The sequence below is a fragment of the Anomalospiza imberbis genome, chromosome 4 (assembly GCF_031753505.1).
Source record: "Anomalospiza imberbis isolate Cuckoo-Finch-1a 21T00152 chromosome 4, ASM3175350v1, whole genome shotgun sequence".
Lineage (NCBI taxonomy): Eukaryota > Metazoa > Chordata > Aves > Passeriformes > Viduidae > Anomalospiza > Anomalospiza imberbis.
In genome coordinates, this window is record NC_089684.1 from 67636077 (window position 1) to 67663646 (window position 27570).

At 45.5% G+C, this 27570-nt stretch overlaps 1 protein-coding gene across 2 annotated transcripts; it reads left to right on the forward strand.

Annotated features, from left to right (window-relative positions):
* Positions 1-1853: 1853 nt before the first annotated feature.
* Positions 1854-27570, forward strand: SMYD1 (SET and MYND domain containing 1). Of its 2 annotated transcripts, XM_068188980.1 has the most exons (10): positions 1854-2325; positions 10873-11049; positions 11686-11899; positions 13969-14099; positions 15825-15863; positions 18548-18740; positions 22215-22307; positions 23341-23504; positions 24995-25163; positions 27145-27570. In XM_068188980.1, the coding sequence occupies exons 1-10, from the start codon at positions 2189-2191 to the stop codon at positions 27301-27303; spliced, it is 1476 nt and encodes a 491-aa protein (XP_068045081.1). In that variant the 5' UTR covers positions 1854-2188; the 3' UTR covers positions 27304-27570. The 2 variants fall into 2 exon arrangements, with proteins under 2 accessions (XP_068045081.1, XP_068045082.1); XM_068188981.1 differs by lacking the exon at positions 15825-15863.

Sequence of the window (27570 nt, forward strand, 5' to 3'; positions counted from 1 at the left end):
GCTGGCAACAGTCCAAAGCTGCTGCCATTGGATTTGATAAAATCGTGCTTTGGATAAGTTTTAGAGGGCAGCAGAGGGTGCTGTTAGCTCTCCTGTTGGGAGGATGGGGCCACTCGCCCCTCCAGCCCAGAATCCAGACAGACCCAAAGCACAGAATAATCTCCTGCTGAGGGCTCAGCCTTGTTCCACGCTCCAAAACTGGTGATCTTCTCCAGCTGGCTCTGAAATTCAATGTTTTTTTCAAGGGGCTCAGAGTAGGTTCACTGCTCTAAATATGGATTGAAAAAGAAGGAATCCCTGATATGCAGCATCTTTGTTGTAATTTTATTATTCTGTTATTCTATTCTGTATTATTTGTTATCTGGGAACCAGAAACAATGCTTGGTGTGATTAATGACTCTATTCAATATAGCCACACTTCAAGCTGTGGGAGTTTGGGAGGAAAAATCCAATCAGCACTGATTTTGAGGTGCTGAAGTCCTTCTGGCAGTTTCTAAAAGATGCCTAGAGCCAAGGGAATAACCTCTGAATAAGAGATGAGACCAGAGCATCCTGACATCTCCTACTACACACGTAGAGCATTGCAGCTAAAACTGTAACTGCTTGTGGGAGTTAATTGCCTGTAGTGCCTTTTCTAGGCTGTGAAAAAAGTATGAAATGTACTTTTTCACAGTATGAACTGGGAGGCTTGTGCTGGTGGCTCTGGGACAGCTCTGGCCTTCCTCAGGAGCAGTGGAGGTGTCTGGTTGTTATGGAAATACTGCTCATAACCACATGAATAGCCAGATCACCCTGAATTTATGGAGCTGTGGATTGATATTGTTTGTGCTTGGCACATGCAGGCAGGCTATAAGACAGGGATTTGTTATGATACCAGACTTCATCTGCAGGCAAGAAACACTGCCAGAGGCTTTTAGCAGAAGGTGCTGAGCAGTTCCGTGTCTCGAAGAGCCCAGTGATACTCCCCAGTGCCTTGGAGACGTAAAGGATTTATTTTACTGCCATAGGATGCACAGGATTTACCCTCTTTATTTCTCTGCAGCTCACTTTTGCTGTTAACCAGACAAATTTTTCTGTGCAGCACAGAGATGTGGCAAGAGGACTGCAACCATTGTTATCTGCACAGTGCTTAGAGCAGCAAACAGCATCAGGTTTCCTCGGTGGAGGGTGAGATTAGCAGGAACCAGCCCTGTGAATTGCTATTAAATGATAAAGAAATGCTGAAGGGCAATGTGGGAGGGTTCAGTTTTCACAGCGAGGTTCACTCTTATACGTGAGGGCCTTTCCTTGTGTCTCCCTGAACTTGCACTGGTGCAGAGAGTAAAGCCATGCTGCTCCTGAGTTTGGTCTCTCTGTTGGACCATCCTTTTCCACTCAGGTGGCTCAGATTCTCTTCCACAGCTGAGCACTGGAAGGGGAGACAGCTCTCAGGTGCTGGTTCAAAGAGGTTTAGTGCATCCAGGATGGTGAGAGTATCTAGGATGTCCTGCTTGCTCCCACAGTCTGTGCTGAACTGTTGGTGTCCTTCCAGCTCCTTCCACACTGCTCTGTACGCACGCTGCCACTGGCATTTGGGACATGAATTCCTCTTTTCCTGGTGGTGACAGGATGCTGAGAAGGTCAAGGCACATGTTTCTCTGTTATCTCTGTCTCTAAACTCTGCTGTCCATCTCTTGGAGGGTAAAAATAAAGCAGCTTTGTTTGATTTCTAGAAAAAGCCAGACAACAGTGCAGGGGTCAGAAACAGGCATCCCAGCCCTCCCCATCCCACTGTCTCAGCTGTTGCTTCCTGAGAGACAGAAGCATGTGGTGGCTAAAAATACCCTGTGAAGAGAATATACTCTCTCTCCAACGGGAGAGCATAAATTAAGCTGAGTTGTAATATATACAACTTCTTGTGCTGGGGAGAAACATCTCCCAGCGTCACTTTTGGAGAGGGCTTTCCTAATGAAGCAGAAAGCCCAGCCCTGTCCCGACCCTGCGTAGTTTGGTGATATTGAGCAGAGGATCTCCTGCCTCTCCTGCTCCCACCCCCTGGCCCTGCTATGGGAATCCATGTGGCCAGGGGAGGGGGCAGACCAGCCCTCCTTTTATAAGCCTGGCCTCACAGCACGTCCAGGTTGGCAGGAGTGGTGGGAGGTTTGGCTCGCTCTGAGATACCCACCTCCCAAACCCTGGGGTCCCTGGGATGACCAAAGGAGGAATGGAGTCCGTGGAATTGTTCACAACTGAAGGCAAAGGCAGGGGCTTGAAAGCCCAGAAGGAATTCTTGGCTGGGGATGTCATCTTTGCAGAGCCAGCCTACGCAGCCGTGGTTTTTGACAGGTAAGAGAAAAGCACTTGGCAAACTCAGACCAAAAATAATCTCGCTGCAAAATTTCATCTGGGTGGTTGTATAAAAGTTTGGAGGTGTCTGGATGACATCAGAGAAGGTATCGGAGGGAAGTCAGAAGCACTTCTGGAAAGACACATTCACAGCTCGTAGTGAATGTCCTTCCCAGGGCTCAGATCAGCTTGTTCACTGTCAGCATGGTGCAGTTTGTTTCCAGCAGGTGACCTTGCAAGGTGCTTGGTGTCACAACCTTTTAGAAAAGCAGTGGAAGTTGCATGTATTCAGCGCCTCACAAAAGCAGCCCCCTGCTACACTGCAGAGAACTGCCAGGAGTCAGGGTAATTCAGGTACAGGAATCTCAGACTGACTTTGCTGAAGTCTCTGATGGGTAATGCATGATAAAAGTGAGTTCTACTGTGCTCTGCTCACGTGTACCATCCCCAGCTGCACTTACAGCTTCATCACCCGCTGCCCTCGAACTAGGAGCTGGTGGGGATCAGCAAGTGACACTGTTTCTGTTAAAGAGATTAAAATTTACAGCTGGCTGAGCTAACTGGAGACAAACGTCTGCATTTGCTCTTTCAGGAGACTGGTTTTAATTTTATGTTCACACTGATGTAGCCAGACTCTGAGTTCTGGTGCAAGGATATTTTCCTTTTCTGCTGCTTGTTTTAATCACAATGTTCACTCAACCTGCACTGCTGGTGTGGCTGGTAGATGCCCACTTCTGCCCTTTGAATCAGTGGAAGATTCACTTAAATAACCTGGAAGAGAAAAGATGCAAAGAATGGATTTCTGTGTTGATTTCCATTGGGTTAAATCTAAATTAAAGCCTCTGACACAAATAAAACTTCTTCAGCCTTATAACATGGTAACTGAGAACAGAACGTGGCCCAGATTTTTAAACTGAGGACTTAGATGGCAGCTGAAGGTTTAATTCTGAGCTTAAGAAAGTTGTGAGTGTTCTTCAAGGGCATCATGGTGAGTCCTGAGACTGAATTTTTAGCCCCAAACAGCCAGTAACTTCAGTAAGCACCCTGCACACTAAACAGGGCTGTGAGCAATTCTGCTTAGCTGAGTTTTGTCTAATTGAATTGGCTCTGCTAACGAAGTATGGGGCACAAGCAGAGGTCGTGCTGCTGCATTAACCTTGGTCATATCATAGCTGAACTGATCAGTGCCACTGTGTGATCTGGCAGCAGCAGAGAATTGGATATTAAATGGACAGAGGAAGAAATAAGTTTTTTATGTGTCTTTCATTCACTGTTTCTTTGTCCTTTAACTGTCAGTGGGTGAACATGATTATAAATCTTTGCCATAGCAGGAATGACACCTTTAGTTTTTATTTTGTCATTGCAAGAGCTCACATTAAAAATGTAATTTTTCACTTTAAAATGTTGAATTCTTGAAGTCTTAACCCTGAGCTCCATTAAAGGAGTTGGTGACAAAATAATTTCTCCTTGATGTGTCCTTTTAGCTCTTCAGTTAGTATTTCAGTTTCACTCCTGTCACTAGCTGGAATTTTGTGGTGATTTGCTTTGAAAGTGCCTATGGGCAATTATTTCTGTCATATGCCTTATTAAAAATACTTTTTTTTCCAAAACCACTGAAAACATTTTGATTTTTGATGATGGGTTACATTTTCTTTTTCTTCCATGTGCAATGTTGCACCATGCATAGAGCAGAGCTGCCCATGTTGAAGAGCTGCGACTTTGCTGCATTTTCAAATGTCACTGGTGTAATGTGAGATAAGGGCAGAAGCTATCACTGCTCCAGCTCAGACTGCAGACTGTCTTAGGCTGAGGCTTCCAACAGAAAACCTCAGATGTGTTTCCCTGCTTCCCTCCCTTCCTCTCCAAGCTGGTCTTGTTTAGCTCCCAGAGGGCAGGTCCAGAGGCTGAGCAGCAAGAAGTCAAGGTAAACACAGCCCTTCTCTGCAACTGTTGTGCAATAATAATGGATTCTTACCCTCCTGTGACACATTTCATCTCAAAGCACTGAATATGGGTCAGCGGGGAAACACAGTCCCAAAATCTCTGAAACAGACTAAATGCTTTTTGATTAGAGCTTGGCAGGATATAGCCTGGGTGTGAGATATAATGGAAACACATTTTTTCTTGTGGAAATTACCCTGATGCTTTTCTTCCACACCCAGGGCTTTGGTTTTAAAGGTCCCTTCTATTGCTGTCCCAGGGTATTCATTTGCACCGAACTCCATTGAAATGATTGCTGTCAAAGAAGGGTTGCCTGCATCCTCATATTCTTTATTCCTGCCAAATTAAATCCACACCTGGCCATGGTAGCTGGTTTTACCCTAGAGGAACTGCTGTTGCCTCTGCATGGATGAAGAGCCCAATGAAGAGGCATGTGCTTTTCCTAGCCCACAAACACAGGTATATAGGTCCTAAAATTGCTGTTGAGGCTACACTATTAAAAAAGGGTCTCAGCCTGCACAGGGAAACCCAAAATCCAGGGTCCCTCATCCTAATTCAACTCAGTATCTCCCATGCCTTGCTGAAAGCACTGTGTATGTGTACTATGGAAAAGGGGCTCAAATAGGAATGATTGCTGGGTTGAAGTTTTTGGCTCGGGCCCTACCAAATATGTGACCAGATTTTCCAGAGATCTCAGCTTGCTTTGTGCATAAAGGACCACATAGATGCACTAGAGTGCAGAGGTGGTCTCTGCTTTGCAGTCCTTTTAAGGACTCAGTCCTTTGGGAAGTCTATTCCCAGTCTGTGGGTATTGAGACCCTGAAATCCTTCCCCTGATTTTGCTGTTGAAAGGTGTATGGAAGGAGGTTGTCGTGCAGAGGCCACACAGTGATTTCTGTATGGCTGCATAGGATATGCAGGTGAAGCAAAGATCTCTTTTGAGATTAGTAGGAGGAGCTCTGCAGAGATACAACACCATTGTGCTTTCCAGAGCACAGCTTGGAACGTGATCAGACTGGGATATCAGCCACAATTTGCCTGGCCAATAACCAGATGGTCAAGTTTAAAATCAGTAACAAGTTACACGTGGGAGCTTTGACAGGCTGCCAGGCAAATCAATGCCATTCCTGTACTTACCCAGAAAGTCAGGGCTGTTATCACTGCTGGTTACCTGCTCCACTGCTGGGAGCTGTTTGGAGAGGCTCTCCTATCAGCCCACTATGCATCCAATCCAGGGCAACTGGATATCAAAGTACAGACTCCAACCTGACTTATAGATGTAGATAGAGAGAGATACTTAGACAGATTCATGTGAGGAGCTATCAAAGAAATTTGTCACCCAACTGCACACTATTGACATCTGTCTTTCAGTTGGAGGCTGAGTTTGAGGAAGTGTGGAGATTTTATTTTGCTAGGAAAAAGGACAAATGTTTCCATTGACAAAATTCTATCATCAGGTGTCCCTGCAGAGCCTAACACTGGACTTCTGTGTCCAGATAAGTGAATCCAGCACTAAATGCTGATATAATCAATGGAGCTCTATATGTGCAGTGAACACAGACATCTATCTTTGAGTTGAACGGCTTTCCAGATCCCACCGATTGTGCTGGGGAATCTTTACTCAGACACAGGGGGTACAGACAAATGAGTACATCTTGGTGTCTAAATCTACAGGCTGAATCCCACCCTGGAAGCCCCTGAAGGTCGCAGGGACCCTGAAAGCCCCTAAAGTTGTTTAAATTGGTGAGGGCTTGTGCTCTTCAGCCTCAGATGGACCTGAGCAGCAGTCTCTTACACAGTGCCAGAGACCATTAATCTAGAAATACGTAAAACTCAAAGAAAAATGAGGTTCCTATGTACACCAGCCAGCTCATAATCAGATTTTAAGGCCAGAGTGTGACTCACTAGGATAACTTTTCATTTCAGGGGGGTTGGACTAGGACTGGGTGACCTTTAAAGGTCCCTTCCAACCCAAACCATTTGGATTTTATGATTCTATAACTTAGTTGCTTAACAGAGTTGCATAGCATCGATTCCTGTATCAACCCTGTTGTTTCTACCTGAATGAGAGCAGGCTGCTTAAAGAAAAGGTTAATACTGATGGAAAAGGTGTGCAGAACTCTGTGTGATTTCCAGGATAATGTGTAGACACAGCCTGATCTCTGATTTAGCCTTGCTGTTGTCAGCTGAAATATCACTCAGAAAACACCACTGTCAGGCAGCTTTGCCCTGACATAGAAGCAGAAAGCTGCAAACGCATCTTCTCAAGGGATTCTTTGCTTTTGTTGGGGTAATTTTTCAATTTGCAAAGGCCCTGAGCCTCTCACTGAAGCTTTCTGTAATCCTTCCTCCCTCTTTGCTTTCTCCTTGAAGATCCCAGATCTCCTTTCCTCCATCAGCTTCATGACCATGGCATTCCTGGGCTCGATGTACTGTATGTGACCTTCTCCTCTGACACATCACTTGGCTCTCAAGCCTGTAAGAGTTTACATTTCCTATAAGCAAGGGGATGCCTCATATGTCTCTGTCAGCCTTTGCCAAGGGAAATTTGCTCTTTAACCAGCAGGATTTGAGGGACAGTAGTCAAGGAAAACTGTCATGTGGTGGAAAGCCATAATCACCTGAAGATCTGCTTGATGAGTGATCTGCAAATTGATAAAAAACTGAGATCATGCAATTTTTGCATGTCTTTTTGATGCAGAAAGAGGCCAAAAACATTTTCCAAGGAAATGGAGCTCTGCTATTGTAGTTAGGATGACCTAGACATATAAGAAATACAAAATTTTCCATAACAGCATGACTGAAAAGATTATGGGAACAAATTATTTGAGCGGACACCAATAAAAACTGAGAGCTAATGTGATCGTATTCATATTTTAAAAAATGTTCTGGGGTTTGATTTTTTATTACTATCTCATTTGTTCAAAAGCCTAATTAAAACCTGGGAACAGACTTAGATTTTTTTAAAGAAAATCTCACCCACATCTCTAAAAAAAGGCTGGGAAATCTTGTAATGAAAGACTAAAATTAAAATAGTCAAAAATTAGTCTAAAATAAATCCTCCTCTCAAATCAGAAAAACTAGGATATATCATCCCTGACATTTTAAAGATGAAAGTACTAAGCTCCAACTCCTTTTTAAAGAAGCAAACCCATTCTTATGCTAATAATTCATCTTTAGGTAGCAGGTGCATTTTCTTAGGCTGTTGTCTTTAATGAAGTGTTACAGCCTCTGCTTTGAAAACCAAGGAGATTTTGCTCTACATCTTAAGCTGTTCTTATGCTGTTCTCTGTAGCAGACTGAGGAGAGAGATGCCCTGCCAACCAGCAATAAAAGGATTTAGGTGTAAGTTAGGCCAGCTCTGTGTATCATCTGTGATGTACAGGATAGCATGGACCCATGTTTGACAGTTTGGGAGCTACTCACTGTGTCTATCAGCTACTCAATGAAATCCTCCTCTGTTCTTTGCACTAAAGCCATCTCACCTGGCTTTTCCAGGCCACTGAATGAGATGTTTTGTGTGCTGGATGGCAGATGTTTGGGCTGTGCATGTGTTGGAGATGAGGTTAATACATTTCCTGTGACAGTGCTCAACCTGGCAGGTCCAACAGACCTTAATCTGTCTGAATCCAATCCAAGCACTCACAAGAGTTATCTGTTTCTTGTGCTTTCACTGCAAGCTGTGCTTGCAGGAGCCATGGTTTAGTTGTCAGAGCTGTGTTACCTCTTGCATTTGTTGGCTGGCACGTTGAATCACTGTTCTTGTCACTGTAGCTGCATTCAGGATTAGTTGTGGTTGTGTGTCTCACCTAAGTGACACCAGAGCACTTGAGCCCTTCAGAGTTCAGCTCGGTTGATGCTGGGGTGGGAGGCCAAGGAAACCTGAGGCTCCCCAGAAAGTCATTCAGTGAGTCAGTCAGTGGCATCTGCCCTCTAAGTCAGCCCTAAATCCTGACCTGGCAAGCTGGTGATGGGCTGGAGGCATCTCTGTACTAAAGAAGATCCTGCTCTGGTGCAGGGTGAGAACCAGCTCTCACTATGTGTGGAAGAGGGCACTGATCACCTCGGGGGCTGTGGTGTGCACAGACAGAGCAGAAATCAGTTGTGTTGTCCCCGTGATGAAGCAAGGGAAGCTGAGCAGCACGACCCAGAGGGTTCAGACCTCCAGGGTTCCTTGGTAGGTGCCACAGCAGAGGGCACCTCCCCAGGTCCTCTCCAGGAATTTTTAGTGCTGCCTGGCCACACAGCAACTGCCTGCATGGGTGTGGGCTGCTCTCTGTACTGGAGGGGAGATCTGGGATACCTGGAACCATTCTGGGTTGTGTTAAACACTTTCTAGACCAGAGAAGGTCTCATAGACCAATAATTTCCACAGGCTGACAGACTTAAATTTAATCTCAGGCTGCTCCACTTGGAGAACCTTAACATTGCAGAGGGGATGAGAGAGGAGCCTTTAACCACTGCAAGCCTTTGGTGTCTGGGTGTTGTGTGTCTCCAGGACAGGTGGAAACAGAACCCAGCCAAGGGAAAGCCCCACTTTGTCCTTCCCTTTTGGGGCATCCAGCTCTGAGCTCCTCTGACGCAGCAGGAGTTTCACAACTGCCAAGGGGCACCTGGGGGATTTAGGTGCTCGCAGATGCTTAAGCAATGTTAATCGAAGTTTTATGGAATAGATCTCAAATACTCGTGTCTCCAGATTTTTTACTGTGCCAAGAGTTGAGCCCAGGCCTCTGGAGTCCTGATAACACACAGTATCTACAAATCCAGTCTTTGAAACCATTTTGGGGCACGGAGGATCCCATAATGGCTTTGTAGGTGCCGCAGTATTTCTTACACTTGCCAGTCAGATTACCTGGGAGTAATTGTCTCTGCAGTTTCAATACCACAAGGGCTGTTCCTTCTCTTTCTCAGAAAGTCTTGTTTAACATTTCTGGTGCATTTCTGCATCTCCTCAGGAATGAGGGATTTCCAGAGGTGGTGGTAAGTTCTACCAGCCAGGTTTGCTTTGGAAAATCTGGACACCCCATGCAATAAACAGCAAAATGCAAAGTCAGCATTTCAGTGCTTTTTTATTCTCAGGGAGCAAACTGAGGGGAGAGAAGCACCTGTCAGAGGACTTGGATTTTTCTGCACCATGTTCCCTTCCAACCTGTCATTCCTCTCTACAAGGAAACTTTTTTTTTTCTGACTGCCCTTAAAGGAGGTGGCAGGAGGGACCCCCATTCCCCATGTGAGATATCTCCCTGTGCTTCCTGGCACGGTGTAACCATGTAGGTTTTATCAGCTCTCTGGCTCTGCTTTGCCTTACAAGGAGTGTAATCTCTCTTGCACCTCTCTGCCCCCCTGACCTGACAGCTGACAGAGCCCAGCCTCACATTTCTCACCAGCTCTCAGCTCATCCATTGGACACACTGGAGCTGGCCGCATCCCCCTTCCCAGCCACGTTTCCCCCTGCCCATCCCATGTGCTTGTCTTGCATTGGGCTCCCTCCAGCACTGCTCACTTTCCTCAACCTTTTTTTCCAAACCTCATTTTTGCACATGGTTTTGTCTGATATGGGTCATCCTGCTTTTAAATCCGTGGCCCTCTTTATTCTGCAAGAGCCAAGGCACAGGGTAGATTATGTCAGCAGCTGACACCATATTTTCAGAGAAAAGAAAATGCATTTTAAATGTGCTGTGATATAGATATAAATATAAATATGCATATGTATGTGTGTATCTATATATAGGTATAGGTATAGTAGAGAGGAAGGACAATGTTTGGGCAGGATTCTCTGGGGCTGTGAGTCTGATTCCTGCTTGTGGCACATCCTCTTTACAGGGTGATCAATAATTTTTTTATTTCCCTGTGCCTCAGTTTCCCCACTCTGTGCTATGCACAATTATAAATGTTTCTTTGATCACGAAGCCTCTGTGGCCTCTGAGCTTTTTGCAGTGATGAGAACCTCCCTTCTGGCACCAGCAGTGGCTGAGTGGTGTGAATTTAAATTCTCCTGTACTGTCAAGCCTGGCTGGAGGCCCAGACAAAGTGGGCGTTTGCCTGGAGAAACAGACAGCTGCAGACACCAAATCAGGCAGTGAAAAGCCTTCTCTAGCAGCAGGGGGAAAGTCCCAAAATTTTTTGGACAGGAGACCAAAGTGTCTCCCCCTCCTTCTCAGTGAATAGGAGTAAAAGCTGGACACATAAAGGGGGATATGGGGAGGTTTCCCCTCAGACTGGGACCCTGGACACTCTCAGAGGGAGGGAGAGGTCAGACTCCTTCATCAGTATCCTCCCCCAGCCTTGGTCATGGTTACATGCATACAACTGTAGGATGCTTCTTGGAAATCCAGTTTTGAATCCCCCAAAGATGAAATACCCCTTTTGAAGGGGTCCCAGTTATTCCATCACCATTTGACTTACAGCAACAGCACCAGGCAAGAACACAACGATTTATCTGGGTGGGATGTTTCTCCATAGTCCCCAAAAATCTTGAGAAGTTCATTTGTGTGGCTGCGGGGAGCCCAGGGCTGCAAAACTGGCAGGACCTTCACTGGGAAGAGCTGGTCTGATCCAAGGTGATCAAGGTGATCACTGATCCAAGGTGTCCTTCTGTCCTTCCAGCCTGACGCACGTCATCTGTCACACCTGCTTCAAGCGGCAGGAGAGGCTGCACCGCTGCGGGCAGTGCAAGTTTGCCCATTACTGCGACAGGACCTGCCAGAGAGCAGCCTGGCTCAACCACAAAAACGAGTGCTCTGCCATCAAGAGACACGGCAAGGCACCCACAGAAAACATCAGGTGAGAGCTGGCCCTTGTGACCTGGGAGAGGACAGAGCATCCCATGGCGAGGAACAGCTGGGTGGCCTGACTTGGGCAAGGTGGAGGTGGGAGAAGGTTTAGGATAGGCCAGGAGGGTCTGTGAGACAGGGAAGGTATGTGGAGGAGCATCAGTGGTGCAAGAGATGTGTTCCTGTTTGGTTTTTTTTTTTGGCACTGGGCCCCAGGAACTCTGAATGTGGTGAGGTAAACTTACCCTGCATGGTTTAGCAAGGGTGGGAAACTGGGGAGTAGGTGGAAAAGTGAAAGAAGAGATGGGTTATTCCCAATTTGCCTACAGGATACATTAACTTGTCTTCACATTCTGGCTCCACCATAAAAAAATGAGAGGAATACTCAAGGAAATGGGAGCAGCTGTGGAGGGCTGAGGGTCTGTAGAGCTTCTCCAGATAAGAACATAGGTGCTGGGACAAAACCCTGCATCTCCCTGTCCTTCAGAAGGCTGGGGATGCTGACCACCCATCACCCATTGGATGCTGAGCCTGTCTCAGCTGGTCTGCCTGCAACACCGTTTCCCCCCAGGAGATGAATTCTGATGAATTTTGTTCTCTCCATGTGGTGCTGGTGCTGTAATCCCTGTGGCCGTGTCCTGGCCAGGCTGGCTGCCCGCATCCTGTGGAAGATGGAGCGGGAGGGCAGCGGGCTGTCCGAGGGCTGCCTGGTGGCCATCGAGGAGCTGCAGAACCACGTGGACAGCTTTGGAGAGGAGGAGAAGAAGGAGCTGCGCGCTGACGTGGAGAGTTTCCTGGAGTTCTGGCCGCCCCAGTGCCAGCAGTTCGGGATGCAGCTCATCTCCCACATATTCGGGGTGGTATGTCCAAGGGGTGGCACTGCACGTGGGGAGGGTTTGTAATGCCAGCTATGGGGAGAAACTCTCCAGCTGGCCTCATGAGAGGATGGCTGACTTCATCTCATTCCCCACCTGCTTCTCCTCTGCACTGACACTGGGAAATTGAGGGCAAGTGTCGCTATTGGACACGGAATGAGTACCCAGAAGCTTGGTGAGTTCAAGAGAGAAAAAGAGTTAATTTTATTTCTGACTTCGCAATATATAGAATTCTAAAAGTGGCAGTGGATTGGAGGATGAAATTGTGTCGCTGTAGAGTAGGACGGTAACGAGAATGACTCCAAGGCAAAGGCTAGAGAATGAACTCCAATTTATTTCAAATGCACCGCTCTATTTACAGAGAACATCACGCGGACCAATTTCATTGGTCTTAAAGTAAAAGCATCTCACACCATTGGTGTGCAGTGAATGACGCACGGTGGCAGAACCTATCTATAAACAATGGGAACAACAAGATAGATGAGAGAATTATTTACATTCTTTCCCAACTGTCTCCCAGGCTCTCACCTGGTTAGAAAACCTTCTCTTTTTCTCTCTGCCTGAACTGAGAATATCCACAAAATTGCTACTTCTCCAACCACACTGGTCAAACTAACAGTCTATTAATTCTCTCTTCTCACAAAGAAGAATGTAAAACAATCATTATTTACATGAACAGTGCATGAGAACTCTAGTAGAAATATGTAAACATTATCAGAAGGCTAAAGAAGTTTTATGAGAACTCTAAAACTTTCAAAAGAACTATAACAGAAAACTTTAACACTTTTAAAAATCAGGGCAACAGGCAAGGGCTGAAATATTTTGTCAGTCTCATTGTGCAGACAAATGCTTTGCTCAATCATAGGTGCTGCATTTTCATCACAAGTTCCACTGGGCATCTCTCTACACCTGGGAGAGCTGAGAAAATATACTTTTAGTAACTACAACTAGAATGTATTTGAATATAGAAGATCTGTTTTAGTAGATAAATTAATGTCTATTAGTCTTGTGTGCATTTGACTTTTTACATTGACATAATATATACACTAAAAACAGTAAAAAATGGAAATATATTTAATAACATCAATTGCAAAGTTGTTAACTACAAAGTTTTGCTCTCAGTGTAGCCAAGAGGGAAATTCCAGTTCAGGCTGAGCTGCTCTACTCCCAGCCCTGGGTATCCCTGCATTACTCCCTCAGCTCCCAACACTGCCAAGAGAAGCCTGTGTCTCTGCTCACCCCTCTGCCAGTGGCTGCTGTGCAAGACAAGCTGGCCTTTGTCACTCCCAGTACAGAGAGAGGACACAGCTTTGGCACCCACACCACAAAGAAAACCCAGTCCACTGGACACAGGGAGACCCTATGTGCTAGTGACCGGCACAGCTTGTCTGTGGAGGAGCAAGGAAGTACAAAAAAGCTACAGAATCAGTTCACAAAGGAAATATTTGTTATTTCAAATTAACAGGGTAAAATAATCAGCAACTGAGATAATTATTTCCTTTGGTTTATTCTATCACATTTTTTCTTTGCAGATATTTCCATTATTTATGCTTGTGACTAAAAACTGTTCTGTTCATAACAGTGTTTCATATGGAGAAGTGAAATAATTCATTCTTGGAATATCTCTCATGCAAAAGTAGTCATTCTGAAAATTCACAGCAAAGAGTAGTAGCTGGTTTTTATGAGCTTTGGGGGCAACCCAGCAAACATGACCAGGTTGAATGCAGCAGTCAAGGTTAATTTCTGACTGATACCTGTTTTCATCAGTGTGAACTTTGCTTTCTGCTTGAATTGCCGCAAAGTCATTTTCCTGTGACCTTTTTCTGAATTATTTTCAGGAACCAAATATAAGGAAATCAATGCCTGGCCAAACCAAGTTTATCTTAGGCATCCCAAGCGAACACTGACAGCAAATATTCCATAACATTGACTCAGCTCTGGCCTGCTCCCTCTGCACAAGTCCTGCATTGTTTCTCTTCTGATGTTTTATCCCAACTGGAGTGTTTCAGCTTTTTCTCCTTTAACACTTCTTCCTGCCTGTGTTTTGGGACTAGATCAGCTGCAATGGCTTTACCCTCAGTGACCAAAGAGGGCTGCAGGCTGTTGGTGTGGGAATCTTCCCCAACCTCTGCCAGGCCAACCATGACTGCTGGCCCAACTGCACTGTCGTCTTCAACAATGGCAAGTGAGTGGATTTCTTTCCTTTGGTGCAGCAGGGATGCAGCCAACTCAGGCTCTGCCACCCCCAGTGTCAGGTCCTTGCCCCAGAAAATCTATTCATTCTTATTTCCTTCTCTAGCTCAGAGAAAACCCCCAAACAGTATTTTCTTGCTAAAGACAAACTAGTTTCTCTCCTTGTTATTTAAAAAATTATCATCTGATGCACTAACAAATACATAAAATTTGACCCCAAATCCAGCAACCAGCAAAGAATTCTCCCCGGTGTCTTATGAGTTTTGTAACTAGACTCAAAATAGGTAGCTAAAGTAGTAAGTAGCTGTTTAACTCACCCCTTATATTGAAGTCTCATTTGTAGATAGTTAAGGAGTAATTCTACTTGCAAATTATCAAGGATTATGCTGAGTCTACACTCCAAGAGTTTCTCCTAACTGAAGCTTGCACTCAGCTGTGTATCACTATGTGCTGGTGTGTTCCTAACCATTCCTAACACAAGTGTGCCATCTCAATTAACTGATTAACTCTTTAGAAACAGGACTTTAGTGACAGTTGTGATTGTTATCTGCAAGCAGAGTCACCTGAGAGTGCAGGATGCTCTCAGTCTCTGGGCCTTCCCTATTCCCACCCCAGTCCTGTGAGAAAACCTCTGCAGAATGAGTGAGATGGAAAAAGATTCACTGGGAAATGCAGAGATGTTTCACCAGAGCTGGGAGTGGAGGGATTCTCCCACAGGAGGGATGCTCTGCCCTTCCCAGTTTCCAAGCCATGACAGGTATAAACTACTGCTGATTCAGAAAGTTGCAGTGTGTGTAAAACATTAACTGTGGGAAATTGCTTGCCAAAAACTTATCTTTCCTCTGATTTTCTGCTACTATTTTACAACTACCTGTCTTCACTAAACTTTAGTGCTATAACTTAACCACCCCTCTTCCCCCCAGCTCCTCTTTTAACTAACACATTGGTTCTGCACTCCAGTTATCACTGCTGGTTTTCCCTGATAAAACTACACCAGCATTTACCAAGCAGCTGGTAAGCAAGCCAAGAGAAAACAAAAGTGCTTTAGGATGATTACCTCGGTGGGAAATAGGGTCTGATCCAAAGTTAGGTTGGAGTCTGTACTTTGATATCCAGTTGCCCTGGATTGGATCCATAGTGGGCTGATAGGAGAGCCTCTCCAAACAGCTCCCAGCAGTGGAGCAGGTAACCAGCAGTGATAACAGCCCTGACTTTCTGGGTAAGTACAGGAATGGCATTGATTTGCCTGGCAGCCTGTCAAAGCTCCCACACGTATCTGGTTACTGACTTTAAACTTGACCATCTGGTTATTGGCCAGGCAAATTGTGGCTGATATCCCAGTTTGATTTCCATTTCAAGCTGTGTTCTATAGAGCACAACTGCTGATGTCAGTGGAGACCTTTCTGTGCAGGAGATCCAGTCCCCTTGTTCCTGCCAAACATCAGGTGCAGGTTTTGCGCATTCCCTGACCTAGACCACTCCTAAAATCACAGTGCCAGGGCAGTTCTCCACCAAATCCTCTATGGCCCAGTGATGGACAATTTGGTCCTGGCAGCTGCACATCAAAAGGGAAGCTGTCATGCAGTGCCACATGAGCCAGGCACAGTTAACCCCCTTGTCTCCTGTCAGCACAATGTCCAGTGCTGTCACGTACCCATTTTTTTTTGTTGTTGTACTTGTACATGTGTAAACTGCAGATGTTTGTTTTGTCTTTCAGTCATGAGGCTGTAAGATCAATGTTCCACACACAGATGAGGTGGGTCAGTCTTGAAAGCATCATTCTCCTCCATTCCCCTGTACCCCTCATGCCCCGTGTTTAATGGAAAAAATGCAAAGACCCCAAGGGGCTCCCTCTGTTTACTCAAAATTCCACTTTTCCTGGTTTCTGAACTTCTCCTCTTCCCCTTTGTAAAGCCCCACTAAACCCAAACCTCACTTAACTCTGCATTTTGTAGTACATTAAAATAATAGTAGTAATAGACTGTCTTCCCCAGGGTGAATTCCCTCTTTGCCTTCCCACCCTGTCCCTTGGCTTCCTCCCTGTCAGTATTTCCCCTCTTCACTTCTCATTTCTCCTCCCCTGACCATGGCAAGAGCATGAAAGTCAGAACAAGGTCTCGCTAATCTTGTAGAGCCCAAAATAAAACCTTGCACATTAGGAGATGAGAAATGACCATGTTACTGACACACTAAATACTCCATGTTTCTCCTGCAACAAACTGTGCCCGAGGAATGTGTTGTGCCTACAGTAGCAGTACCATGACATGTAGGTTTCAATTCCTTTTTACCATAATCCATGATTAATGTTCCACCTTTTAATGATGCCACTGTTACCTGATCCAAACTAAATAAATCACAAAAATATGTGCAAAAAAATAAAGTCTTTGTTTAACTCATGGCATTTGGTATATTATAGTCAGTGTTCTTAAGGGGACACTGTTGTCTTTAAAATTTAATTTCAAGCAGGCATGCATTTTCCTCAAAGAAGATGTGAAATACATTTGAAGTGCTCTTCTTCAACGCTGAATCTTGCTCAGTACATTATAGATAGGGCCATAAAAAAGGGAAAAGGAGTTTCACTTCTGATTAGAGTTGCTATTTGGGGCAATTTGAGTTTTGAGCTATCGGGCACTCGCTGTGCCTGAGCGTGCAGCTATCAAGGTCCCTGCTGCTCGTGGCAGACACTGGGGAAAGAGCCCTTGACAAGCTCAGTGGTGTGCTCCTAGCTGACAGTGTCTCTTGAACTACAGTATTTAAAACATGCCATGTGTTTCCTGGCTTACCCCAAAGGCTGTCAATCCCCTCCACACAAGGGATGGCTGCCTAAAATACCCCTATGGTGCTTCTCCTATGCTGCCTAAAATACCCCTATGGTGATTTTGCTTCTCTGGTTGCATGACTCACTTTGATGAGGATCCTGTGAAGTGTGAACAGGAATGTTTATATGTGTAAACTTTTCAGATGGGAATTGCTCTTTTTTTTGCACTTCCTCCTGGAGTAGCTGGTTGCACCTTTCTCTGTCTGGCACTTTCCTGTGGTTGTGACATAACTAACAGCTGCCCGTCGTGACAATGGCATGTTTGGTGGTAAATTTTGTATGAAATTTGTTGCTGATATGGCAACACTCAGAGAAGATCAAGACCAGCCTCGGAGAAGAATTTTGACAGCAGCTTTAGCAGACCTGGAAGACTCAGAGCTACGCCCTTGGTACTGAGAGCCTGTAACAGGAATTCCAAGGAATTAGAAGGGAATTACAGGAGAATTACAATCCCTTTGCAAAAACATGATCACACAGAATAAGTCACGTCCTCCCCAAAAGGCTTACTTCTAAAGCACCTGGTGATACCTGTGAGTCCTCTGCCACCTCTGCCTTTAGTGAGGCATTTGTTTGGTTCCACCTAGAGCACCTCATGTTCTGGTGAAAGCCAGCAGGTCCCCCCCAGGTCCATCTCAGGGCAGACATGTACATTAAACACACTGTTGAGCTCACTAGTAGCTGGGAGAGGAAGTGGATACAAAAGAACCACCTCACAGCTGGTATTTGATGGATTTTTTCCCCATTCTGGCCAAATTCTCTAGCCAGCTGTGCCTGTTTAGCCCCTACAACTGAGAGATGGCCCAGAGTAACTGGGACATTCAGTATGTAGAGTGAAAGAGCAAGGGAATAGTTCTGAATCTCCACATTATTTAAGACCTTTTGCAGGGAATGACATGAGGGAAAGGCAGGTACAAAGGTCTGGCTTTCCAAATCCCATCATCAGGGGCTTGCCATGGATTTCAGTAACAGAGACTGGCAATTGAATTGTGGTAATAGGTCAAATGAGCTATTTAAAAATAGACTCTTTCCAGATAATTACTTCTATGCTTTTATGTGGAAATGCATGAATAGGGTGAGGGCATCTCTTATGCACACCCAGAGGGAACTTGTCTTAACTTTTCAAAGTGAAAACGATACCGAAGGCAGCAGAGCTCAGGATCTGGGAGTAAAGCCAGGAGTGTGTGGGTAGCATGCAAAGCAGTACTTAAAAAAAGACCCCAAATCCAAACTCAGCATTTTGGTGTGTATTTCTGATCTCAATGTTTTTTTCTTCTGGTGAGATCTCCTGCAACAGACTAAAAGTTGATGTCTAGGTTCAGCCCCCATATGGATAAATTAATGGAGCCATAACCTCTTTATAGCTCAGACCTTTACATATCCCTTCCAGGGACTTGTAGAGGAGCAGGGAAAACTGGTGTGGCTGTGTTCTTGCTCTGTATTCAGTTAACCAGACTGCTGTTCACCTCTGCACTGCCTCCCTGAAGACTTAAAGCAGTGCCTTAGGGCGAGGGGTCACCTCTGCAAGGCAGGGCAGGCTGCAGGATTTGTCCCTGCCGGCTCTGCGGCTGCACTTCTGCTTCTGCTGCTTCTCCAAATGCACATCCCATCTCCTGTGCCCCTAGGATCGAGCTGAGGGCCCTGAACAAGATTTCCCCTGGGGATGAGCTGACTGTTTCCTACGTGGATTTCCTCAGCCTGAGCGAGGAGCGGCGGAAGCAGCTGAAGAAGCAATATTACTTTGACTGCACGTGTGAGCACTGCAAGAAACAGCTCAAGGATGACCTGATGCTGGCAGTGAAGGCAGGGGAAAGCAAGGTATGATTTGTCCTGCAGTGTCCAAACCCAGTGGTGGCTGCATCTCCTCTACCAAGGCATCTGTGGGTCTCTAGGAGTGTGGTTTCTCAGCAGACTCGATAGGAACATAGTCAGATTTTGGCAAAAGCATGACTAATGCCAATGTAAAAAAATGAGAACAGAACTGGACCTTGATTGGGCACAACACCAATTCAAGCCCACCATGCAAGGCCAGCTTAATCCTTATTATGCAAGGTAAGTACAGTTTTTAATTTTAAAAAGCCTCCTGAAGTTGCCTTTAACCTAAAAGTCCAACAATAGACAGAATGCAAAAATATTGGAAAATAAGGTCCAGAGCTGAAAAAAATGCTGGCATTTAGATTGTGGGGTGGTTTTTTTGGTAGCTTTTTTTTTTTCCCTGAAAAACTGCAAGGGACTCTACATTTTGAGTGCAGAAAGAGAAATGTGTTGCAGGTGATCCATGGTGACAGGACTAACAAGTGCTGCTGAAGCTCTATGGTTTGTACCATCACACAGGCTGCAGGAATGGGGGAAGCCTGAACTTCCAGTCCCTCTTTGCAAAGGCCTGTCACAAGGAGTTTGCACCATCAGCTGACATTTTTGTATGCATGCTGCAGGCAGATTGACAGCGAGGAATTAATATGTTGAACTGCTCATTTTTAAGTAATCTTTCTTTTCCTTGGAGGTCTCACAAGTCATCCAGTAGGAGGGTATAAGGCTGTGTCTTGCTCTTGGCAGTGGGATGTGTTGCTTGGCCAGCAGCTCCAGTTTATGAGGGTGCTGGCAGCTCTAAGAGTTTCTTTTTAGTTCCTCTGCCCAAGGATATAAATGCTCATAGGTTTTGTGATCTCTGGCAGTGTCAGCTTGGGGATTTCTACTCCTTCAAGCCTTTTAAAATGTATAAGGGAAGGTAAATCAAGGCAGAGCGATAAGTGTATCATCAAGCCATTGATCTGCAGTGTTGAGCAGTCACACCATGAATCAGACAGCACAGCGCAGGGGATGGTGTGGAGCAGGTGGGAAATGAAACAGAAAAATTGGGCTGAGGAAATGTGACCTCACAGAAGCAGCGCCACCAGGAGAGGCCCAGTGAGATGCAGCTTCCTGGGAAGGAGCACAGAACTCTCAGCCTCCCTCTCAGGAGCTGCCAGGAAGCCAAGCTCAGTCCTGTAACTCTTCTTTCAGAGACATGGCAGCCAGGAAAGGCTGGATACTCTGGAGTGTAAATCTCTCCTTGAGAAAGGTTTAGAGGAATAATGTTGAGCTGATATAACAGAGCTCCCTTATAGGAGACAGGAGATGGGACTAGAGGACACCCTTGCCTTGCTGGGTCAAGTTCTCCTCTGGTACAAAAGACACTGCTATATAACCCCATTTTAAATTATCAAGCTTCATCTGACAGCTAATCCTGACTACTGTACTTCTCCACTTATAAAGCTGTCCCAGAGCTCAGTTCTCTGATGCAGAAGGATTTTTATCTGCCTTTCTGCAGGAGTATTTTTGAACACATTCTCCAGTAGACAGCATTAAAAAGAAATCTCATCCATCATTCAACACCTGCTATCAAGTCTTGACTGAACAGAGACCATGAATTACAGAATGATTAGGCTTGGAAGGGACCTTATAGATCATCTCATTCCGTCTGCCCTACCATGAGCAGGGACACCCTTCCACTAGACATGCACCATCCCCTTTTTGTGAGCATCAGAGGTGCTGTGCAGCACACAGCAGGAAAACATGCACTTCTGGGGAAATGTCCTCCACAGTGTGAAGTGCTTGTGCAGAAAAAGCCTGTGAGTATGCAAGGTGCATGATTTCAGCGATTAAAAATACACCCCATCCACAGACAATAGGTATCCAGGCTGACCTCACCCGCAGAGCACGTTGGCTGTGTCACATTTCCTGAGCTCAGGCACACTTGCCTGGGGGCAGCAGCACTCACAGCTGCATGGAAAAAGCGCTAGGAATCCATGGGAGATGGACAGCTTCCATCCTCAACAGCTGCTCTGACCTCCAGTCCTTCACCCCTTCCAAAGAGTAGCACAGTTCCCATTGTTTATAGTGGCAACTGACTTAGGAGTCTTGTAAAGGCAAGGGAGGATTTTTATTAGACAAAGCCACTGTGGAAATGCTGTTTAAGGTCCCTATTCTGGGAATCTTGACGCAGACAGCACAGCAATGTGATTTGCACTGACATTAGCAGTGCCTGTGGATGTGCTCTGTGCCCCAGGACACGCTGTATGCTGCTCAGACAGCTGCCCAAAGCTGATGAGCTACAGTAGCTTCAGTATAACGCTACAGAATAATAAATCATAACACAAATGTTAACATAATAACGTCTGTAACAGATAGGGGTAAATGGGTCTGAAAATTATGGGTTTTCCTTCAATACTAGACTTTGAAGAGGATTTCCCAACTAGATGAATTTCAGGTTCCTCAAAAGTCTAATTGACCAGGTGTGGAAAAAAGACAATAGGACAGTCCTACAGTCCTGATTCCAAATCTTTGCATCCTTCATTGCAATACTGGGACTCTGCTTTTGATCTACACCCAGAAGTCTTTCCTGGCTGCTGGCTCTACTGTGTGTCTCCAGACCAGGCTCTTTCCAAAAATTCCTGGAGTCGCGTGACTGTGGGCTGATTTCAGATTTCCTCATTTATTAAAAGGAAGGTCATGATAGCTAGAATAGTTGGGAAATGCAAATTTGAAGGGCTCAGATAAGCAGAGGATGAATGGTTGTGCTGGATATCATGTTATATTTCAGTATTAAGGGAATAAAGAGGTGGCAGCTAATAATGAGCTCATTAGTGTTTTGCCAGGTGTGTTCCTAGATGTGCTTCATATCTCTAAATGCACAGTGAAACACAAACTTCTTTGAGGTGTGCAGGAAAACACATTTCCCTATTGAGGTGCAGCTGAAATCTGAGCTCAGCCATCTTAGGGTGGAGCTAATGACAGCATTGGAACTAATGACAGCATTTCTCAGGGTAGGTAAAATCCAGGGATCTTTCCTATTCCACTCATCTCTCATTCAAGAGCCTCATTTCTCTCTAGCAGCTGCACTAAGAGCACCTGATACTCACCAGCTGGTGGCTTTCACAGCCTCTTTGGTATCTCACGAGACCTCCCAGTTGCAGGGTGAATTCTGTCCCTTCTCCAGAGGGGAAGAGTGGTGAGGAGGGTTGAGGAACCTAGTTGTGCATGTCAGAGGCACATGGCCACTACCCTGATGGGCAACACTCTCACTGAAGTCAGCAGGACCTTCACCTTTTGACCTGGAACTGGGACCATTGCAGCCCATTTCAGCCTTGGGCCGGTCTGAGGTACACTGGTATTTACAACCAGAAGTAGGAAGTGGTGGTGTGGGAAGCATCCCACCAAACAGATTTGGACCAAGCATTCTTTCAACCAATATATCTTGGCATGTGTGAGGCAGTGCATTTTCCTCATTGGTTTTCCTACTGTTGTCCCCAGCCCTCTGCAGACACGGTGAAGGAGGTGATCCAGCTCTCCAAGGACACCCTGGAGAAGATCAACAAGGCCCGCATGGAGGGACATTACCATGAGGTGAGTCCTGGTACTTCTGCTCTCTTGCTGCACACACACTGCCCAGGAAAGGAGGCCTTGTCCCCCTCTACATTCCCAATTTATGGGTGAAACTGTAAAGCACAACCCTGTCTGAGGCATCCTAGACACGGCATCACTCTTTTGTAGTGATGACACAAAGAGATTCAGGTGACTTCCAGCACCTCTGACCAACACAGGTGTTGAACCCAGGGCTCCTGGGTGAAACTCATGAGTTACAGGTGTAACAAGTCAGCTCTGCCAGGTAGCCTCAAAAAAAAAGAAGGACAGTGGGTTTGGGAAAGGAACTAGACTGTCAGGGGTCTTTGTGCTGATTTCTTTAGTGCCTTGTGTTGCTTATTTGTTGGGTGCTGAGGATAGGTATGTGGTTTGGGTGAGCCATGTCCCACCTTGGAGCCCAAGCTACAAGGGCAATGGGTGAGACAACTCAAGTAATTTCTTTTTTTCCCCTCTTTTGCTTACCCAGGAAATATTTAATTGTTCTCCTCAGAGTGTACTCCAGGTTGAGTAGTGACCTCTGGGTTTTAACTGTCTTTGGGAAAAGGCTGAAGCCCTCTAGAACAGAAATCTGGACACTGACTCATGGCTAGATCAGGCGTGGAACAGTGCAGCTCTGTGTCTCCAGCCCCAGTGGGTCATTGGGAGTATTCCTTGCATTGAATATTTTCAGGAGGCTGGTGGATGGCACTGGGGTATGAGTCCTATAGGCACTTGTGTCTGACAATACCCAGCCTCCTGGAATCTTTCTTCTCCTGAGCAGCAGACATCACTTTTTCCTCACTAGTTTTATGAGTGTAACCCTGGGACAGAAAGCTGTGAGTGCTGATCATTTTCCTAGGCTGAAAATTGTTTCTCAACAAATCAAAGCACATCCTCTCTTCCCCAACCTTCACAGAGGCTGGCTCAGCCTTGGGGAATGGTATGGACTGTGCAAACCACAGGGTCTTGGTGTGGCAGCTTCAGGCCCAAAGGTGCTTGGACTCACCCTTGCTGCCCCTGCTTCCTCTGCACTCAGGTTGTGAAGCTGTGCCGTGACTGCCTGAAGAAACAGGAGCCTGTGCTGGGGGACACGAACATCTACCTGCTGAGGATCCTCAGCATTGCCTCCGAGGTGCTCTCCTACCTCCAGATGTTTGAGGAAGCAGCTGACTATGCCAAGAGGATGGTGGATGGCTACCTGTATGTCTGTGCCCTACTTCTGGCAGCTCTCTGTGCTCGTGTCATGTTAAGCAGTGTCTTACAGGAATAATTTTCTTAGTCTGCTCCCATGAGGGCAGTGGTGGTGAAATTCATATGGGGACCTTTTTGTACCACCAGACAAAGAGGGGTCCCTTCTTAAATGCACAAGGGCTCCCAAACACCTTGATTTACTAAACTCTAAACTGGAACTGGCAAATGGTTTAGGAACATCTTTCACTGGCCCTTTTGTTTTGTCTCAGAGGCATCTCAGGGCTGCCCTGATAGCAAGACACAGAGCCTGGGTGCAGGACACAGAGGTCAAAGAGAAACCATGTCAAATGGCTGTCACTCAAGATATCCCCTCACTCCTGAATGTTACATGGATTTTGTCTTGGCTCATTATATAGTTCTGTGGTAAAAAATTAGTGAGAATAAAGAAATTCAGGTTTAGTTCACAAAAATCCAGGGTAAACCTCACATTAAAACTTAAGTGCTTTATTATTACTGAGGTTTTATGACAGGACTGATGAGTATTTAACAGAAGGGGAAAATAAAAGGAAATAAAGAAAAATAATGGAAACTATTGAGAAGAGAGAAAAGCCTAATTCATCACCTTATTCACCCTCCTGCTGAGGACATCTCACACTCATTACTTGTCTTTTTGGTCAATTTTACCCCAAAAGGCCTGCTGTATTTTGTTCTTTTGCAGAGGGGTGACAGGGTCACCTCCCTGGCTTGCAGGCCTGACAAGCAACTTCATGTCCCAGCCCTGGTGCTGAGCTAATTGACTAAGAGAAAACTCCTTTTACTCTGTGTTCCTCAGCTTTTCAGACCATGGTGAGGACTTTGGTAATTTCCTTTCTTGCTTTAAGTGCCAATTCAAAATTCCAAAGAAGCCCTTGAGGGCAGGTTTTCAGCTAAGTCCAAGCAGCTTCTAACTCTACTTCAGCTTTCAAAGTTGGATGTAGAGGGGAAGTTTCATTTTTCCTGCCTTAGGCACTTAAAATTCCCAGATGAAGGGATGCATCTGCAGAGGGTGAGATGGACATTTCTGGAGTTTCCGGAACCACCTCTTTCTCTTCCTGCTTTGAATGAGGGACTGGTGATTTTTGCATTGTTAGTCCACTAAGTGTGTCAGGTTAAGCTGGTGCCAGCTGAGCTGTAGGGTCAGATCTGTGTTCTGTTTGTGCCAAAATATTGATGGAGTGTGGTTTTCTCTTGGCATGAGATGACAGAGCTTGACTTTCTCCAAGCCAGGAGTTGAACTTTCCCAGTCCACATCCCATCTTTCATAACTCATGTCCCTGTACAGCTCTGTCCTTGTGTAATGTGTCCCAGTCCCTTTCTAAGAAGAGCACATTTCGGGGGCACTGGCAGCAACAGGCTCTTCACCTGAGTAAACAATCTGCTCTTTGGCAAACATATCATGTCAGTGACACTTTTGGGAACCCAGATTTCTCCTGAACTAAAATTACCCAATGTTTTTCCAGGAAAATTTACCATCCCAACAATGCACAGCTGGGGATGGCCGTGATGCGGGCGGGAGTGACTCACTGGCACGCTGGCCTCATTGAAGCTGGCCATGGCTTGATCTGCAAAGCCTATGCCATTCTCCTGATAACCCACGGACCTTCCCACCCAATTACCAAAGATCTGGAGGTAGGTGTCATCTCCTGTCTTGTCTCTGCTCTCTATCTGGGCAAAATTACACCCAAGCCGTAGAAACAACAGACCATAGAGATGAGAGATGTATTGAGTGCTGACTGCTTCTTACTAGTGCTGTGGTTTTATCTAGATTATGTTACATTCTGATGGGAAATGCATGTCCTTTCTTATTGGAAATTTTCATCCCTGAAAAACAGCTTTTATTCTGCACCAGAACATACATGAGAAATGGCAGCTGGGCCCCTGAATCTTCTTTGAAATTGCTGTGCCAAAAGACAGAGCCCCCCATTCTTCCAGCAGGCTGATTTCACTGCTCCCAGATGGATGACACCGCAATTTGAGTATATCAAATTACATGTGGTGGATGTGCCCAGTTTCCCACTTGGTTTTCTTTATTGTTGTCCTTTCTTCTTTATTTACCACTCCCCACTCCTTCTCAGCAGCAGTGTGTTTTTTCCTGAGATGACTGATAGGTGCATTTCCTAGCTTAGAGTCAAGAGTGGTGATCCCAGTGAATTACATCTGCTCAGGTGTGAGGAATTATTTACAACTGTAACTGGGGATCTATTATTTCTTTAGCCCCTAAGTCCCTTCATGTGACCTGTTTGCTTTAATGCATTCTCCTTTATTACCCCCAAAAAATTATAGGATACCAGATGAAATTCTTTATTGATGTCTTAGTCCCCATATCGCAGAGCTATAACCTTTACTGGTACAATTTTATATCTTCAGAAAAATTAATATCTACTACCTAAAGCCAACCTGTTGACTCTTTCCATATGAGTAGCAGAGGATGAGATACCTCAATTTCTGAGCTTCCCTTCACATTTTAGGAAGAAAATAGTAGATATATGGCACATGCTTATCTCTGTGCTCCTAAACAAAGGGTTGAATAAACACACAGACAGGTGTAAAAATATATTCTAGAATTACTTCTGATCCTCTGCTATAATGCAGCACTAGGAATGACTACTTCTGCTGAATCCTAGGGTCTAAAGGGTGCAACTGTAGGACTGAGCAACCCTCTTCTCCCACTTGAGGTGACCCCTACCCTGGTGATGGGCCATGCCCAGGGTGTGGATGGGAAGTGCACTCATTTCCTGGCTCTGCACAGCATCACCTCTAGGTCCTGCATCACTTTTTGGAGCCTGAGGCTTCCCAGTAGCTTGTGGGAAAGGCTGATGCCTTCTTCAGCATGGCAGCAAATGAGTGAGAAAGGGGCAGAATATCTGTGTCCAGCCAGCTTTGGTCCTGCTGGTGGGACATCGAGGGCAAGGTGTCCCCTTGTAGGTCATTGCATGGCCTAGGACATCCCTTGGGGACCGTGCCCAATATTGGCAGTTGTTCCAGTTTGAAAGCAAAACCAGTGAGGGACTCCAAGTCAGAAATACAATTTATTAAGAAAAGGGAAAAAAAAACACACAACAAAATACATACAATAATACAAAAGAAAAACCACCAACAGAGTCAGAATACAACCTGACACCCTGCTAGTTAGGGTGGTGGTAGTAGTCTAGATGAAATGGTCTTGTTGAAGTGGTGATCCCATAGAAAAGATCTGGTAGCTCTTGTCCTCTGGAAACCAGTGGGTAAGGGCTGCTTGTTCTGTCCCAAACCCCAGATTATATCCAGGTGGGGATGCTTAGCTCCTCCCCCCCGGGCAGAGCAGCTCACAATGCGCTGCTATCATTCTGTGAGTCATGCTGTGGGTCCATTAAACAGAAATGGCTCCCGGAGGGAGTAATCTCTGAATCATGGGCAAGGCATTGATGGGTGCATTAACAGAAGATAAGGAAAAAACAATTCCCCTCTTGGTTTCAACAGCTCTTGAAGATGGGGATAGAATACATCTTTATATTGTAACCTAGGACAGCAGTGTTTGACTCACTTGTTTTGAGGGGATAGAATATTGTTAATCCTAGGTTATATTGTAACCTAGGACAGCCCAGGGTTTGTAACCTGCTGTATCCCTCAGGTCATGCGCGTCCAGACGGAGATGGAGCTGCGCATGTTCCAGCAGAATGAGTTCATGTATTACAAGATGAGGGAAGCTGCCCTCAAGAACCAGAAGATCCAAGTCATGCCTGAACCCAGCAATGAGACCACGCCAAGCCTCTTCCACAAAAAGGAATAAACCTGGAGCTTGACACCAATTCATGCCTGCAGGGTAACATCACCCACGGCACTTCCAAACACTGCGAATGTGATATATCCACAAGGATTGTTTCCAGTGGCACAAGTCTGACAGCATGGACCTGCTGGGGGAGCATCCTGAAAACTCTTCTGAGGGCTTAAAGCAGAAGAGGTCCTGGCAGAAACAACATCCCATTTTCTAGCACTAAGGCATTAAATAATCAAAGAAAAAAACCCTGTTAGAAAATTATTTACATTTTTATTGGAA

Bases quoted from the DNA above. Each gene is read 5' to 3' on its own strand.
- SMYD1 (XM_068188980.1), top strand. From the start codon at position 2,189: ATGACCAAAGGAGGAATGGAGTCCGTGGAATTGTTCACAACTGAAGGC. The intron at 11,050-11,685 runs GTGAGAGCTGGC...TGTCCTGGCCAG, and splicing joins GCACCCACAGAAAACATCAG to GCTGGCTGCCCGCATCCTGT. The intron at 15,864-18,547 runs GTGGGTCAGTCT...CTGTGCCCCTAG, and splicing joins ATGTTCCACACACAGATGAG to GATCGAGCTGAGGGCCCTGA.